At 39.5% G+C, this 17,203-nt stretch overlaps 2 protein-coding genes across 2 annotated transcripts in view; one reads left to right on the top strand and one right to left on the bottom strand.

Annotated features, from left to right (window-relative positions):
- syn2b (synapsin IIb) overlaps window positions 1–17,203 on the bottom strand; it is a 405,239-nt gene that overhangs the window by 15,761 nt on the left and 372,275 nt on the right. Inside the window, exons 10-11 of the mRNA XM_043707946.1 lie at window positions 5,345–5,494; window positions 3,220–3,286 (exon numbers count right to left, since the gene is read on the bottom strand). Coding sequence (XP_043563881.1) covers window positions 3,220–3,286; window positions 5,345–5,494 — 217 coding nt within the window. The remainder of the gene's footprint in view (window positions 1–3,219; window positions 3,287–5,344; window positions 5,495–17,203) is intronic.
- LOC122558957 (metalloproteinase inhibitor 3-like) overlaps window positions 1–17,203 on the top strand; it is a 147,127-nt gene that overhangs the window by 26,105 nt on the left and 103,819 nt on the right. The window lies entirely within an intron of this gene.

The following is a 17,203-nucleotide window of genomic DNA, read 5'->3' as shown; positions in this document are numbered from 1 at the left end:
TGGGTGATCTTGCCTGTCTCCAATGTGATTTGATTGTATGAAGTTTGCTTGGCTTGTGCATTGTGGATCCAGTCAGGTGATCTGAAAGTGCTGTTTGAGGGAATGAATGCACATGAAAACAGCTGCGATCTGCAGTCCTCACTTTCTTCTGTTTTCACATGTGCCAACTTCTGGGAATTGCTATTCTGCATGTCTAGTTAATATTTGAAAGCCAAAGATATTCAAGTTTGTAGCGTTAATGTATTCACTTTAGCTTGACCAATGAAGAACAAAACTTTGTTTGACCTTAAAACATATTATTATCTGTGAACAAACCATTCTTATTTCTTCATGATGTATTTAGTTTCAAATCAAGATGCTTTCAGGTTTCAAACTTCTATGAGGAATATAGGGTAGGAATAGAAGACATTGTGGCCCTTTTTTTAATGCAGCATTATAAATCCTATTACTAAAACACTAGGGCACTCCTACCAATATTAATGAGAGATCAGGAAAATATGTATGCACCTAATTACAATAGACATTTTAACACAATATTCAGTCAGGATCAGAACATTAAATGACTAAAACTTCAGTGACTGTAATTCTGTATGCCAAGTTCTGTTAATAAATACAATATTAGTTGAGAAATCTAGGCTGTTACCATTGGTACAGACAGAAGATAGCACGTTGCACTGTTCACTCCTGTACAAGGTTCAAGCATATTTTGACTTAGTAATTTCTCCTAATTTTTTCATAAATTGCATACTTCTGCCCAGTTAGGTGTTAACCTTTCAATTCTACTGTTCTAAATATTGGAATGCTATACACCAGGGCCAATTGATAATTTATAACTACTTAACTTAGTTTTCTTAGTAAGTTATATCTGAACTTAAAAATCTGCCAGACATTAAATTTATTGACTCATTAATGGAGAATTGTAAATGATAATGTAGGATAGACAATACAGAAACAATCCATTCAGCCCAAATAGTTTGTACCAAGGTTTATGCTTCACTTGAACTTCTACCTATCTTTCCATACCTAAATCTATCAAAATAATCCTTCTCCTTAAATTTGTTGTGCAGCTTCCTTTTAAATGCATCTATGCTATCACATTAGCTACTTCCTGTGGTGGCAAGCAACATATTCTCACCAGTAAAAAGATTTCTCCATAATTCATGATTGGATTTTCTTTGACAATCACAAGAAAATATTATTTAAATGGAATAAGATTGCAGAATGTTGTGGTATGAAAGGATATGGTGTCCTTATGCACAAATCACAAACATCCAGGCATAGTTAACAACAAGTAATTAGGAAGGCAAAGTAATGTTGGCCTTTATTGGAATGGGAATTCAGAATAAAAGTCGATACGTTTTGCTGCAAATGTACAGGATATTAGTGGGGTCACATCATTTCCTTAGTTAATGAGATGTACTTGCATTGGAGGTAGTTCAGGGAAGGTTCATTCAATTGATTCTTGTGACAAAGAGGTTGTCCTATGAGGAAAGATCATCCAGGCTTCGACTACTTTCACTGGAGTTTAGAAGAATAAGATTCCAAGGAGACTTCACAGGTTAGATGCTGAGAGGTGTTTTCTCTCATTAGGGAATATAGGCTTGTGGGCACAGTTTCAAAACAAGGGGAATTCAAGACAGAGCTGATGAAGAACTTCTTTTCTGAGTGTGATTTTTGAGTCATAGAATCATAGAGTATTGAATATTTTTGAATATTTGAATATATCATTGAATATTTTTGTATCAGGTTTTAAATCTACAAGAGAGTCAGTGAAGGAGTAAGCAACAGAGTGGACAGAAGGCCATAATCAGCTCAACCATGTTCTTATTCAGCAAAGCAGGGTTGAGGATCTGTGCGACTTATTCCTGTATCTTGTTCTTATGTTTTTATAATAACCTCTAGTTATACTCTTCATCATATCAGAAAACATTCTCGCTATCAATTCCATCAAACTTTACATAATTTTAAATTATGTATGGTGCCCCCCTCAGCTAACTTTTTATCACGGGAAAAGAGATTCAGCCTATCAATTCTTTACAGATAAATTCAGAAAACTAAATTCTGACAGCTTTTGCTTTAATCCACTGAAGTAACATGAATAAATCAGTAATTGTGTGAAGGTGTTAATCCCAGGAAAGTCCAGGGATCACTCACACTTTGTGCTGAGTTAGTTGACTACATTCAATGTGTAGAAGTGTTGTAGTCATCATCAATGCTCTGAGGCTCGAAAGGGGAAAATTCTTTGAGCATGCATAACTCTAAGATAACAGGAGGTTTGAACATGTTTGATGCATGTGGTCAAATAGCTGCACATATAATTTACAACAAGGTTCAAATGTGCATATTGGCCACTTCAGCAAGATACTGAAGGATGCCTAGATCTTAGAAACTAATATCTCAACAAACTGTTATAATTTGCAGGACCCGGATGGGAGGCAACAAGAAGTAATGTCTCTAATCAAACAAGTACAAGAATATATAAAATTCACAGGGTTAATATTGCCTTGTAATGCCTCTTTTGAGCTGCTGGTGTCATCCTTTGCTCAAATTACTCTCTGGAGTTTCTGTAAACCATTCCAAAGTGAAATGATTCACTAAACTAAAATGTCAAAACTGTGAGAGTGATGACGAATTGAGTTGCTCTAGTTATTACAGGAACTACATAAAAAATCTGTAAAACACTAAATCATCAGCAGTAAAATAAAAATGCTAATAATTAATTCATAAATTAATATAATAAATTTGAGCTTTTAATGATCTTTACCTGTTCCATTAATTCCCATGCAGAACAACTAGTAGCATGTGGTAAAAGCAAAGGATTAACTCCTGGAACCATTCACCTCACAACATAAAATACTTTTGAAACACCATATCTAACTATTGAATGAAGTACAGCAGCACTGGACTCTGTAGAGGCACAGTTGTGTGTAATGTTTACAACACTGTGGCTTAAACTGCAGTCCCAAGGTCACAAAGTGTACAGTAAAACATGGCCATCAATTACGAGCACAAACATTGACAAATAAACATAAGACAGTACAATTGACACTGCATAGAAAAACACAGTCCAGGTCAGCACTGAAACACTGCCAAAAATTGCCAAGAAAACTTTTCAGTTTTAGCTAAAAATCTCCATCCTTTTATCTTTTTTTTAGGAAGCCTGGACTTGTTTTGGTCCTACTGCAACGCCATTACAGTCGAGAATATACTGTAAACAACCTTGTGGTGGTGGTCGCTGCTGAGGAAATGAGCCTGGCTGTGCCTGTGCCTCCTTCAAACTTCCACCCTGCAAAAGAAAACATCAAATCCAAATTAAGTCTAGTATTTAGATGTAATCTATTTGCATCAGTAGCATTGTTCCAAAAAGTTCTTAAATGGCACCAGTAGGAACTGCTGAATGTGATCATGATCCACCTATTGGTTTTGAATGAAATACTTCATACAAGAATGGCTTGTTTGTGATTACAGTATTGAACTAATTAAGTAGCAAGTTCAAAATAATTACTCAAAACTTGGATTTGAAAAAAAATGTAAACAATTCACCTTGGCAGATACGGTTTCCAAATATTAGGTTTATTTTGGTATGAATATCATTGTTTTAATCCACTTACTCATCCCTATCACTATAAAGACCTGTTAAATCATACATAAGAACAAGTCGGGCTATCCTGGGCCACATGGGTTATCAGGTGACTGTAACAAAGGTTCATTTATGCCACATCATGAGAGGAATAGGGATACCAGGGTAGATCTTAGGTAAGCTTCTAATTTCAATGCTAATATATTGCTGCTGATGACAGTTATTAGGAGATGCTATTGTTGGCAGTACTTAAAGTGATAATGTTAGAATTTCATTGAAATGAGCAATGTTGCTGACCTAGGTCAGCATGGCACTGTGGAAGAAAATTTGAGCCATATCTTCCAATGTTTTGAACGAATACAACACTCCTCTTCAGATTTACAATCACAGTTCAGAACCTTATGGAAGTCCCGATGCATCAATCTTTGTAGGCAGGTATTGTCCAGGAAGTCTGAACCTCAGACTGGCAATGTCCTACTCCTGAGATTTTTTTTGAACAACTCCAACTCTGAATTAGAATCTGAGACTTCGGCCAGTTCTGATACACTTACTTGGAGTTACCCAGGAATTCATAGATTAATACCTACTCCAACACCTGGGTAACTGCAGAGCTGACACCCCAAATCACTCACACTGAATCCCTGGTTATCTCCCAATGCCTCACCTGCTCCCTTTGAATAACAAATCCCACCTCCCACCTCCCTCACAACCTATGACTAGTCCCAACCACCTCTACTCCACCAACCAGGCCCAGTCACTCAACCAGATCAGATCAGACTATCTCGCCCTAATCCAAATACATCCCAGACTAGACCTGACCAGCCAACTAGACCTGACTACTGCATGACCCATCTATCCACTTCCCAACTAAGTTATCCAATTCACCCACCCATCCACCTACCCACCTATCAACCTCACCCATCTATCCATCCCACCCATTTAGCACACTGACTTAGCCAATATACCCACCTAACCATTCCACCAGCCCATTCACCTCATCTGCTTAAACCCTTCCCGACCCATTCACCAATGCACCTTAGCTCCAAACTCACACTTACCCAGTTACCTCACTCACCCTACTCAGTTCATTATCCTTCATAGCTACTCATCTCACCCAACATCCACCTATGTACTCACTAATTACCTCACCCACGGATCTACTGACTGTATGCATGCACCCGTCATATCCATTCAGTCATTCATCCATTCTTTACTTTGGAAATTGCACATTTAAACTTACCATGTGATAGCTTTACTCCAATTCAGTGCTTTCTTGAAGGAACATTCTGCTGCGCATTTCTGGAAGCCAGGTGGAAGGTCCCAAAGAAATGCAGAGCAGTTCTGAATGAGGGGAATTTTCAAGTAGACCAACAATCCAATGATTGCCACTTCTCGGAAGACTGGAGTCTTTCCATAACTGGGATACTAACATGAAATTTAACTGTTGCTGTACATACTGTAATAATGTTATGAGGAATTCTATTTCTATATTCTATACCTTTAAGCAAATGATCAAAGGGAATATAAGGATTAAACCAATTGTTTCACTAAAGTAATATTGTATCTGATTGCTTTATAATGACAGTAAATTGGATTTAGATCACACTGCGATGCAAAAATTACTGAAGTCTTACTATGTAACATAAACATGTTACCTCAAAATTAATAAGTATTTCTGAATGATTTAGATCACCATGTTTAGCACTTTTAATATAAAAGGTAAGCACATTAGATACATTAATATTTTTTCTTTGTTTGGCTTGCCTGTGGTTGTTGTGTAGCAGCAGGCCTCTGAGGTGAGGGAATTGGTGTCCTTGGTATCAGTTTGTTCATTTTGGCGAAAACTAATTCAGTTAGAAGCTCTCTGTCTTCAGCCTGGTGCTCCCCAATCAATGGCATTGTACAGTCCATGACCTATAAAAGATCGTAAATGTGAATTTTTTTGCTGGTGATAAATTGTTTCATTCTATCACAAATCCTCAGTGAAACAGCATAATTATTTCAAGCATTGGATTATTTAATGGAGAGCCTGTTTGCTATATGCATCACCAGGTCAGTGTAATTTGTAGTCCTGCTCTTCCATTTACATTCCCACTTAGTATGTCACTCTTTCCATATGCAATCCAAACGGTTATGTATTGTTGTTATTAGGGTGACAGGGTCACAGATTGTGGTCATGTCACCTTCTCATCTCCATATGATTAAGTACTTGGAGAAAGAGCTCATGGACAGCCTTCCTACCCTGCTACCAATTGGCCTACCCTGCCACTGCTGGGGGTGACCATGTGGAAAGCACAACAAGGAAACCCTGCTTCGTGTTTCGTTGCTGGATCCTGGGCCTGCGTCCTTCATTCAAAGACACTGAGTTCCTGACTGAGAGATACGGTTTTGGGATGGTAGGAGCGAATTAAAACCACCCATGCTCTTTCTGGTGACTACTCCCCTCCCTCGCAGCTCTTACCATGCCATCACCCTTGTGCCTGGGTTTTCCCTTTATCTTGTGCCCTGGGCGTGTGTCGTAGTGTCAGCAGTCACTGTCTCTCCATTGGTGTTGCTGAGTACTGAAGAGTTCGAGTCTCTGATTGGCTGGTAGCTCTTGACAGGCAGGACTTCTACCTTGGAGGAAGCTTGTAATGGCCTATAAAGTGCCTGAGTGGCACAAAATGAAGATGGCCATCTTGAAAAGAGGTAGTGCAGGGGTCACCCCACTTTCCAGCCTGTGGCTAAAACACCTGTTGTCTCCACAAAATACCACTCATAGAAGCATTTGGTGGTGCCATTTCTCCACTACAATAGCATTCCTTAAAAGGCCCAAATGTTTACTGAGATGAGATGACTTGGGAGCCCTTTAAAAATGTAGGATGGACATGGATTAGCCAATTCCCATTTTTGGCAATTTCCACTGGCATGGGGTAAGGGTGCACAGAGCTGCTCAAAATGCTTCCCAGTTCTAATGTAGGGAGAGCATTTTAAACCTGAATCCATCCTGCAACTGTAATGGAGTTGGGCCCTTTTAGTAGTGAACGTGGCTGACAGACTATTAGGGGAAATGTGAACAGTGCAGGAGCCTCAGTACCAAATGATAAACCAAAAAAATGTCACTCTGCTCTTGGAATTCTTTCATTAACAAGCCTTAAAATATTCAAAAATTATCTTTCAGTTCAAGGATATTAAGTTAGGTGTCTCTTTTCTGCAGTAATTGATTTTTTTAAAAAAAAATTGTTCATAGAATTTGTCTGTGTTTAGCTGGGCCAGTATTCACTATTCCTCAATAGTTGCCCCTGAGAAGATGGTGGTGAGCTGTCTCCTTGTATTGTTGCATGGATGGGTAGGGACATTGACATTGTTTTTAGAGAGGGTGTTCCAGCATTTTAATCCAGAAACAGAGAATACATGATTATGCAGTTCCAAGTGAGGATGGCGTGTGGCTTGGGAACTTGATGGTGTTGCCCCCCCAGGTACCTGCTGCAACTGTTCGTTCCTTGTGGTAAAGGTCATAGTTTTGGATGGCGCCATTAAATGAGGCCTGTGAATGGCATCTTCTAGATGATATGTACTGCAGCTGCTGTTATTGGTGCTGAAGGAGAGGGCATATTGAAGATCATGGATGGGTTACCAATCAAGTGGGTTGCTTTTCATATTAGAAGTTGTTCAATTTCTTGAGTTTTGTTGGAGCTACATCATCCAAGAAAGTGGAGAGTATTCTATTACTCTCCTTGTAGATGGTAAACAGGCTTCAAAGAGGCAGGGGGTGAGTTACTCACCTCAGAGTTCCTAGCCTCTCACCTGCTTTTATAATCACAGTATTTATATGTCTGGTGCTTCTGACCAGTGGGAACTTCCAGGATATTGATATGATAGTAATGCCATTGAATGTCAAGGGTGATGGTTAGATTCTCTCTTGTTGGAGAAGGTTATTGCTTAGCATGGCATGAGTATCATTGATGTAATGGATGAAGCAGTTGAAGATGGTTAGTCTAAAGATACTCCTCTGAGGAACTCCCATTGTGATGTCGTGGAGCTGAGATCACTGATCTTCACCAAACACAATGATCTTTCATTGTGCCAGCTATGACTCCAACGAATGGAGAATTTTCTCCAGATTCCCATTAACTGCAGTTTTGCTAGGGCACATGAGTGTGTGAGTGAGTTAAAGGAGTTGAGAAGAAATAGAAAAGGAAGGGAAGATATACAACTAAGTGCAGTAGGTGGCATCAGACCTAAATATCTTCAGTGGTCCATGCTCTCTCTCGCGCTCTCTCTCTCTCTCTCTCTCACACACACACACACTGTGTCGGCTACTAATTGAAACAGGACCCCCCTTTGTTTTTGTATTCTCCCCTCTGTTGTGTGCCTAACTTCTGTCATGCTAATGATAATGATCTAATAATCAATTACTCATCATGGATTAATTAATGATGGGTTCCTTTATGAAAAAAATGGTAAAACACATCATAAATATGAAGTGCAAAGCAACTGGTTTCTGTGTATATAACTTCCAAACTCATAGCAGACTGTTTGGCGGGCAGAGTTACATCATTGTATACACACAGCACATGGAGTCCTTAAAGTTGAACTTTCTTCAAGACAAACTAAAGCATTTCTCTCCTTTCCAAAATGATAGTTAACTATTTACAAGAACTAGGTGAAAGTGGGTACTGCAGATGCTGGAGATTTGAGCCAAGATTAGAATAGTGCAGCAGGTCAGGCAGCATCTGAGGAGCAGGAAAATTGACGTTTCGGGCAAAAGCCCTTCATCAGGAATGTTCCTGATGAAGGGCTTTTGTCCGAAACATCAATTTTCCTGCTCCTCAGATGCTGCCTGACTTGCTGTGCTTTTCCCGCACTACTCTATTTACAAGAACTAGTGAACCAGATAATTCCAATAGTACTTTGCGGATATATCCAGAGCTTGTGATGATGACTTTGTCTGGTGGTGCTGTTGATTTCGACAGTCATTAATGATATTGTTTGTCATTCCTGCTTGTGTTGTCAAGCCACTAATTTGATTTCATTCATCAAGCTATTTCGAGTGGTTCAGATTTTCTTGGTATTTACCATTTGTTCCTTCAGCAAGCTCACTTTCAAACTTCAAGTTTTACATTGTAGATTCTTTGAATCTTATCAATGTTTTAGCCTTCTATTGGTCCAATATATTACCTCCTTCTCACCCAGCTCTATTAATTTCCAGGCTCTTCAAGGACAGTTCCTTCTGAATATTTTGCTACAGTTTCTGCTGTACCTTCAAAGTTTGACTGATTCTATAGATTGTGATTAGTGAAATGTCACAGCACACTGGTATATTTGCATTGTCTGGGAGAGCAGTGTCCACAATTTAAGGTGGATTGTTTGTATTTACACTTGATCATTATTAATCCCACATGTGGAATTGGTGAACCATAATAAACTGAACATTTTACATTGATAGCTTTCACAATGGCTTTCCCTTGTCTGTAAATATGTGGTTTTTAAAATTCTCAGGGGAAGTATTTTGACACTTGCCCCTGGACCAATCTTAGCCTATTACAAGGAGTCACCGGTTTTCTGAAGAAAGATAACCTGAAATTTTTACCACTTTATACGATTTGATGATACTTTTTAAAATGAGATTGACAGTGTAAAACATTTGTTCACCATTTTTAATCTCGTCATATACATTGTCTGATTCTGGTTTGTTGATCACTTCATGTATATACCCCTATTGGGATATCACATGGTCTTTGTTGAAAGTTAATGGTATTCCTAGTGTGTAGTACATTGGGTTGATGCATGGATCTTTCTAGCTGTATTTGCTTTTGTTCTAGTGCACTGCCTGTACCAGTGGCCCAGCAAAATTGATTGAAAGTGAGGCATTTAATTGGTACATGCAGAAGGTAAAACCTTTTACATTTCCTGCTACTATAGGTGTTATAGTGATTGTGTCTAGCATCATAAAAGAACCTCTAAGCTGTGAGGATTGTTTCATATTAAGTCCATCCTTCAGTAACTCTTCAACATTGTAATATTTCAGTTCATTAGCATATTTTTCTAGAAAGCTTTCATAAGAATTGATATAATCATTCTAAATTGGCCTTCTAATATGTTCTGTATCTTTTGGGGAGGTTGTAGCTCTTTAGCTATTAATCCTGATATTAAGTTAGTGTAGATCTTTGTTCCCAGTTGCCAAGCAAATCTTCATGGCTTGTTCTTTTTGCATAAAACACATTTACGAATGTAGCCTTGATGTCAAGAGCTGCCATTCTTGTTTCACCTCTCATATTCACCTCTTTCGTCCATGTTTGAACCAGGACAGTAATAAGGTCATGAGCTGAGTGGCTCTGGCAGAATCCAACCTGAGCATCACTGAACAGGCTATTGTTGAATAGGTGCTGCTTGATGCCACTGTTAATGACACCTTTCCATCGCTTAACTCATAATCAAGGGTAGAATGCTGGGGTGGTAATTTCCTGCTTTTTCTGTACAGGACATTCCTGGGCAATTTGTTCTTGCACATTTCGTCACCATGCTAGGTAACATTATTAGTCAGCCTCTGATGAAGCATTGGTGTTTTTTCCCGATTGCTGTTTATCTGACATGGTTTGTTGTGGTAGGTGATGTCACTTCAAGTTATGTTTTTGGAAGGTTGGTAAATGGGGTCCAAATCATATGTTTGTTAATGGAGTTCCAGTTTGAACACCAGGCTTATACGAATTCCTGTGTGTGTCTTTGTTTAGCTTGTCCCAGGATGGATGTATTGTCCCAGTCGAATTGGTGTCCCTCTTTCTCTGTGTGTATGGATATCAGTGATAGTTAGTCATATCTTTTGGTGGCTAGTTGGTGCTCATCTATCCTGGTGGCTAGCTTCCTGCCCGTTTGTCCATCCTGGGACAGGCTAAATACAGACACGCACAGGAATTCCTCGAGGCCTGGCATTCAAACTGGAACTCCATTAACAAACAGGGAATCCTGAGGGAAAGGATGTACATGTATTTGGAAAGGCAAGGACTGATTAGGGACAGTCAACATGGCTTTACGTGTGAGAAATCATGTCTCACAAACTTGATTGAGTTTTTTGAAGAAGTAACAAAGATGATTAATGAGGGCAGAGCGGTAGATGTGATCTATATGGACTTCAGTAAAGCGTTCAACAAGGTTCCCCATGGGAGACTGGTGAGCAAGGTTAGATCTCATGGAATACAGGGAGAACTCATGATTTGGATACAGAACTGGTTCAAAGGTAGAAGACAGAGGGTGGTGGTGGAGGGTTGTTTTTCAGACTGGAGGCCAGTGACCAGTGGAGTGCCACAAGGATCAGTGCTGGGTCCACTAGTTTTCGTCATTTATATAAATGATTTGGATGTGACTATAAGAGGTATAGTTAGTCAGTTTGCACATGACACCAAAATTGGAGGCGTAATGGACAGCGAAGAAGGTTGCCTTAGGTTACAACAGGATCTTGATCAGATGGGCCAATGGGCTGAGAAGTGGCAGATGGAGTTTAATTTAGATTAATGTAAGGTGCTGCATTTTGGGAAAGCACATCTTAGCAGGACTTATACATTTAATGGTAAGGTCCTAAGGAGTGTTGCTGAACAAAGAGACCTTGGAGTGCAGTTTCATAGCTTCTTGAAAGTGGAATCACAGGTAGATAGGATAGTGAAGAAGACATTTGGTATGCTTTCCTTTATTGGTCAGATAGTTAGGAGATTATGTTGCGGCTGTACAGGACATTGGTTAGGCCACTGTTGGAATATTGCGTGCAATTCTGGTCTCCTTCCTATCAGAAAGATGTTGTGAAACTTGAAAGGGTACAAAAATGATTTACAAGGATGTTGCCAGGCTTGGAGGTTTTGAGCTATAGGGAAAGGTTGAGTAAGCTAGCGCTGTTTTCCCTGGAGTGTCGGAGGCTGAAGGGTGACCTTATAGAGGTTTACAAGATCATGAGCGGCATGGATAGGATAAATAAACAAAGTCTTTTCCCTGGGTTGGGGGAGTTCAGAACTAGAGGGCATAGGTTTAGATCGAGAGGGGAAAGATATAAAAGAGACCTAAGGGGCAAATGTTTCACTCAGAGGGTGGTACATGTATGGAATGAGCTGCCAGACAAAGTGGTGGAGGCTGGTACAATTGCAACATTTAAAAGTCATCTGGATGGGTATATGAATAGGAAGGGTTTGGAGGGATATGGGCCGGATGCTAGCAGGTGGGACGAGATTGGGTTGGGATATCTGGTTGGCATGGATGAGTTGGACTGAAGGGTCTGTTTCCACGCTGTACATCTCTATGACTCTATGACTCTATATAGATCTGGACCCCATTTACCAACCTCTCAGAAACACAACCAGAAGTGATATCACTTACCACAACAAATCAAGACAGATAAATAGCAAGTTGGACAGAACGCCAACCCTTCACTGGTGGCTCATTGATGATGTTACCAAGCATGGTGATGAAACATCTAAGAACAAATCTACCAGACTTACAACCTGATCCACAACCTGAACGTACAGATCTTCTGCAAAATCTCAAATACCTAGGCAATTTTCCGCATTGTCAGGTAGATGCCAGTGGTGAAAGTGAGCTGGAAGAGTTTGACGAGAGGAGTGGCTGGAGCTCAACTCTTCAGTACTATTGCTGTAATGTTCTCAGGGCCCATAGCCTTTGCAGAGTATCTAATGCCTCCAACAGATTCACAATAATTTAGAAATGAATCTATAAACCTTATCTCTAGCTGCTATTTAAAGAATTTAAATTCTGTTATGTGTTCCAATTTAAACTAGGGAATTTTGTGGATATTCTGACAAAATGCATTTGACCTTCCTTTGCTTGCTATTGATTGGGCACACACCTTGACCACTTTGCTTTATCAATTGCGTTTAACTAGCGTGTCAATGGGGATGTGTCTACTTGTCAGTGTGCTGTCACCGTACATTGACTACTGACTCTGTAACAAATAAAGACAACAAGAGTTATCTCAAATGCTTTAGTATGGTTTTGGACAGTCTGCCATGTATTTCACCTGTATATTAATTTACTTTATGACTGTTCAAGCATGATAGGCCTCATTAGCACAATGTTTTCACTGCTTTTCACCATTTCATGTAGGTATTAATGGTCTGATAATGGATGGCTCATCAAAGATTGATTAACTCTATTGATTAGTTTAAAACATTAAAACACACTCAAAGTTATGAAGTAGAAAATACAGCAAAGCAACTGATGTCTGTGTTTGCAGTTTGCAAACTCATAACAGAGTAATTTCCGACAGTCATAACATTGTATACAACACATGAAGAGCTGAAAAGTGAACTTACTTAAGGTAAGGTACAGATATGAGTGTTTCTCTTGCAATAAGAATGAATGTGCTCTGTTGAAGGGTTCTCAACATGTTTGAGACACATTAGCACTGTGTGTATGATGAAGCAATATAACTACACGTTCATCCAAAAGGATAAAGTCAGGGTGAGGGCAGCAGCAAATGTTAAGAGTCTGACTACAAGCAGAAAGCAACAGCAGGAGAGAATTATGTGTGGGGAGTCAGAGAGGAAAGGAAGGATTGATAATATTGGGCCTAAATGACAATAACAAAATAATAGCAAATAAAAACAATTATATATGCAGTGCCTTTAACATATAAACAAATTCAATAATTTCAGACAGTGTGTTGGACAAAAATTGACGATGATCTGTGAAGATCTTTGGGATAATGCAGGGTGCTCAAACACTGAAATATACAGAAGGGTGTCTTACTTTAGAATATAAGACATAGGAGTGAAAAATTTCATCCTCATCTCAATCCGAAATTGTCTGTACCTTACTCCTAAACTGAGTTCCCTGACTCCAGACGGCTTTCCCCTGCCTCCTACCCTCCAAATCCCCTCAGCTTCATAGGAATATACAGAGAAATATCCATATTGCATCTCCTTCACAAGCTCTGAAAGAATTTTGTATGCTTCAATGAGATCACCTCTCATTCTTCCAAACCCCAGAGAATAATATCCCAATCTATTAATCTTTCCTTATAGTGTAATTCCTCCATCCTAGGAATTAATTCAGTAAATTTTTTGTTGCCCTCCTTCTATAGGAAGGAGTTCTTTTTGTAAATAAATCCAAAATGGCACAAAATACTCCAGAAGTGGTGTCACCAAGGCTCTATATAACACAATTCTGGTGATTATGTATCTTTCTTGTACTTCAGCTGGTGATGGAAACAAAGCTGTTGGAACTGACTTGCTTTCATATATTACCTGACGAAGGAGCAGCTCTCGGAAAGCTTGTACTTCCAAATAAACCTATTGGACTATAACCTGGTATTGTGTGATTTTTAATTTTGTTCACCCCAGTCCAACACCGGCATCTCCACATTGTTCGTATATTACTGCAGCTGAACTTTGAATAGGCATGCATCGCTCACGGATGGGAGAAAGGGCCGCTTTTCTGCTACTAACGTACACTATAAAAATCACCACCAGAGAGAAAACTTGAAGGCCTTATGAAATAACTTGATAGAGGCTAGTATCCCATCATTGAGTCACCCTTTATTGACACATGAAGACTCCTCAACACTGCTCCAGCTCTCTCAGAGTCAGCTGTCAGAGTGAACAGGATGTCTGACACTTCCCAATCAGGGAATTCGTACTCTATGGAGGTCCACCTGGCTGACCACATTACAATCACTGCACTTGCAAGTGGTTTCTGAAAAACACTCCCCTATGGAAAGATACAATTTCCCTTAAGGAGCTGTAGGCTGTTTTTCAAAATGGCTGCCAAACCAGATTTCTTGCCCTCTCAATCTGCACGTTTTTATAGGAACTGTGAGTAAACAACCACAGCTTTTCAAGTCCTATCAAATTCAGCCTGGCCATAGAAATGACACAGATCCTCAGGTGACTGTATTGCCTGGGTGGAATAGATACATGCCAACTAAAGTGTTCCAGACATGAAAGTCAATTTCATAACATGAAACATTAAGCTTTTCAGTTGAATCTGCATTACAAAATCTCCAAGGATATACTTTGCAAAGGTAGTGGCACAGATTTTAATCTATCCTGTCATGGCAGAACACAAGAAGCTTAATTAGTTGGGAAGGATGATAAGACTGTAATTGGCATGTGTTCTTCCCTGCTCATCTGGAGAATTTATTGCTACCTTTGCTTCTGGAGCCATGACTCACCTTCTCTCGGCCTAGTATAAATACCTCCCTATTTCTACTTTTTGTAGCTTTGACAAAGGGTCAGTTAGACTCGAAACGTCAGCTCTTTTCTCTCCTTACAGATGCTGCCAGACTTGCCAGACAGAGATTTTCCAGCATTTTCTCTTTTTTGGTTTCAGATTCCAACATCCGCAGTAATTTGCTTTTATTCATTTGTAAAAAGTGTTATTTTGTTTTTCACATACAAAATCACTCTTTTCAGATGAGCAAAGAACTATTAATTTAGGGAAAGACTGTTCTATTTTGCCTGCAATTATCTTTAATACTAGATTTTTCTCCAGTGATTTTAAAAATTGAAATAAAAGCAGCAAACGTATAAGAAATTATGCCCGAAACGTCGATTCTCCTGCTCCTCAGATGCTGCTTGACCTGCTGTGCTTTTCCAGCATCACACTCTTGTGCTTTGATATATACAGTTTGAATCCCAATTTGGTTTTATCATTTTTCAGTAAGTTTTAAGAATGTGTATTATCACTGAGAGTGAAATCTTTCTTGGCCCTGAGATGGGAGCAATGGTGAGAAACTTGGGAGAATCACAAGCTATCAAGCGAGGCCTTTCTCGATGTTGAAACTGACAATTAGCAATTTTATACTAAGTTCTGGATGCTGAGTTAAAATTTTCACTAGTGAGCAGGCCTATTTATGGAGATGATCTTTTATCATCATTCATTATTATCTAATTTTGCCTTATTAATATGCACTCTCCTCTTCTACCATCAGCTATATAGAAGCTAGACACCAAAAAGGCCCATCACAAAAGTCAGAGTGGGTAACTGGAGCGTTTAGCTTGTTACTTGGTCCTCTAGACTTCCATCATGGACATCTCAGGGCATTCTCCATGAGTAGTGACCACAGTATCCCACAATCATGGATACTAGCATCCAACAGCTACCGGCCTCTCCATCCTTTTGGTACACTCCCAATTAACTTACAGGATGATTCTATATTTAATGCTGCACTTTGTGGTGCACCAGAACCTCCCATTGCAATGTTGCTGTTAGGACACTTCAGGTGTAGGGAGAGGACCTGCTCACAGATTGGACTAGGCTGCTGGTTGGCGCTGTTTATTTGCTGTCTTGGTGTACACTTACTTTAAGTCTATCTGGAGGTTCACAGCATTCCAACCATGTCTTACCTCACCTTGCTTTAAGTGCTTTGTCCCTTCAGCCAGATACACTGGACTTAAAACACTTCTGTCTGGCTTTGATTTATACAGCAAACACAAAGCCAGGCTTCTTGTTATGGTTATTAGCAATGATCAGCCAAGGAGGTGGACTGGTTGCTTTACAGCACCTTGACATGAGAAACTTGTATTTGCACATTTGCCAGTAACTTACATTGCAAACACATTTGCAGTTAGTTTACAAAAAGAAGGCAAACGATGATGCTGGAGGGATGATTTTGTAATCGGAAGCCTGTGACCAGCAGTGTACCCTTGCTGTTTGTTATGTACATTAACATCTTATACATGAAGGTAGAAGATATAATTAGTAATTTTGCAGAAACATTGATGATGTTGTTGATAGGATGATCTCAGGCTACAGTCTGATATTGATCAGCTGGTAAATTGGAAATGGCAGATGGAAATTAATCTGATAAGTGTGAGGTGATGCATTTTGGGAGGTCTAATAAGAGAAGGATGTACACAATGAATGGTATGTCCTTAGAGAGTACTGAGGAAGAAATGGACTTTGGCGCACAAGTTGATGTATCCCTGAATGTGTCACCACATGTGGACAGGATGGTGAAGGCAGCATATGGGATGCTTGCCTTCAATAGTCGGGCTGTAGAATATTAAAGTAAGGAAGTCTTGTCCAACTGTGTGCAGTTCTGGCCACCACACTATTGGAAGGACATGATTGCACTGGAGAGGGTGCAAGGAGATTGTCACAGGAATACACCACTGGCGAGCTGCTTCTGACTTCATTTGTGTTTTACTTACACCTACCTCTTTGCTGTAGGTCTATCAGTGACTGTAGTGCAACATGTTTATTTGATATGATTGACATGCCTGAATAGTGAGCAGTGTGTATAAGGTCTGAGAATGCACCTATAAGTGTTAGTAAGTAAGGGTGAGGTGAAGTTATGAATGTTATGAGTCATGATTGATGAAGATTATTGGTGGTTTGGGTGTGGTGTATTGAACAACATATGAGTTTAGTAATGCAATTGGTAAAATGTGGCGCACTCACTATTCTTGACCATGTGTGAGATTATTGAACTACTCCAGGTCTATTATCTGCTCTCACTGCATTCTCAGAATTTGGCTGGAGTGTTTCTTGCTCACCAATGGATTGAGAATCTTTCTCTTATTCCAAGATCTTCAGTGATGTATTAGAGAATTTTGGAGCACACACTGTAGCCTATGATGACATTTCTTTGTCTTTCTTACTTCAAAGGTTCAGTGTAATGAATTATAGCATCCTTTTTAA

Source organism: Chiloscyllium plagiosum, chromosome 18 (genome assembly GCF_004010195.1).
Source record: "Chiloscyllium plagiosum isolate BGI_BamShark_2017 chromosome 18, ASM401019v2, whole genome shotgun sequence".
Lineage (NCBI taxonomy): Eukaryota > Metazoa > Chordata > Chondrichthyes > Orectolobiformes > Hemiscylliidae > Chiloscyllium > Chiloscyllium plagiosum.
The sequence above is the reverse complement of the archived record's forward strand: the minus strand, read 5'-3'. Positions and strand labels throughout refer to the sequence as shown.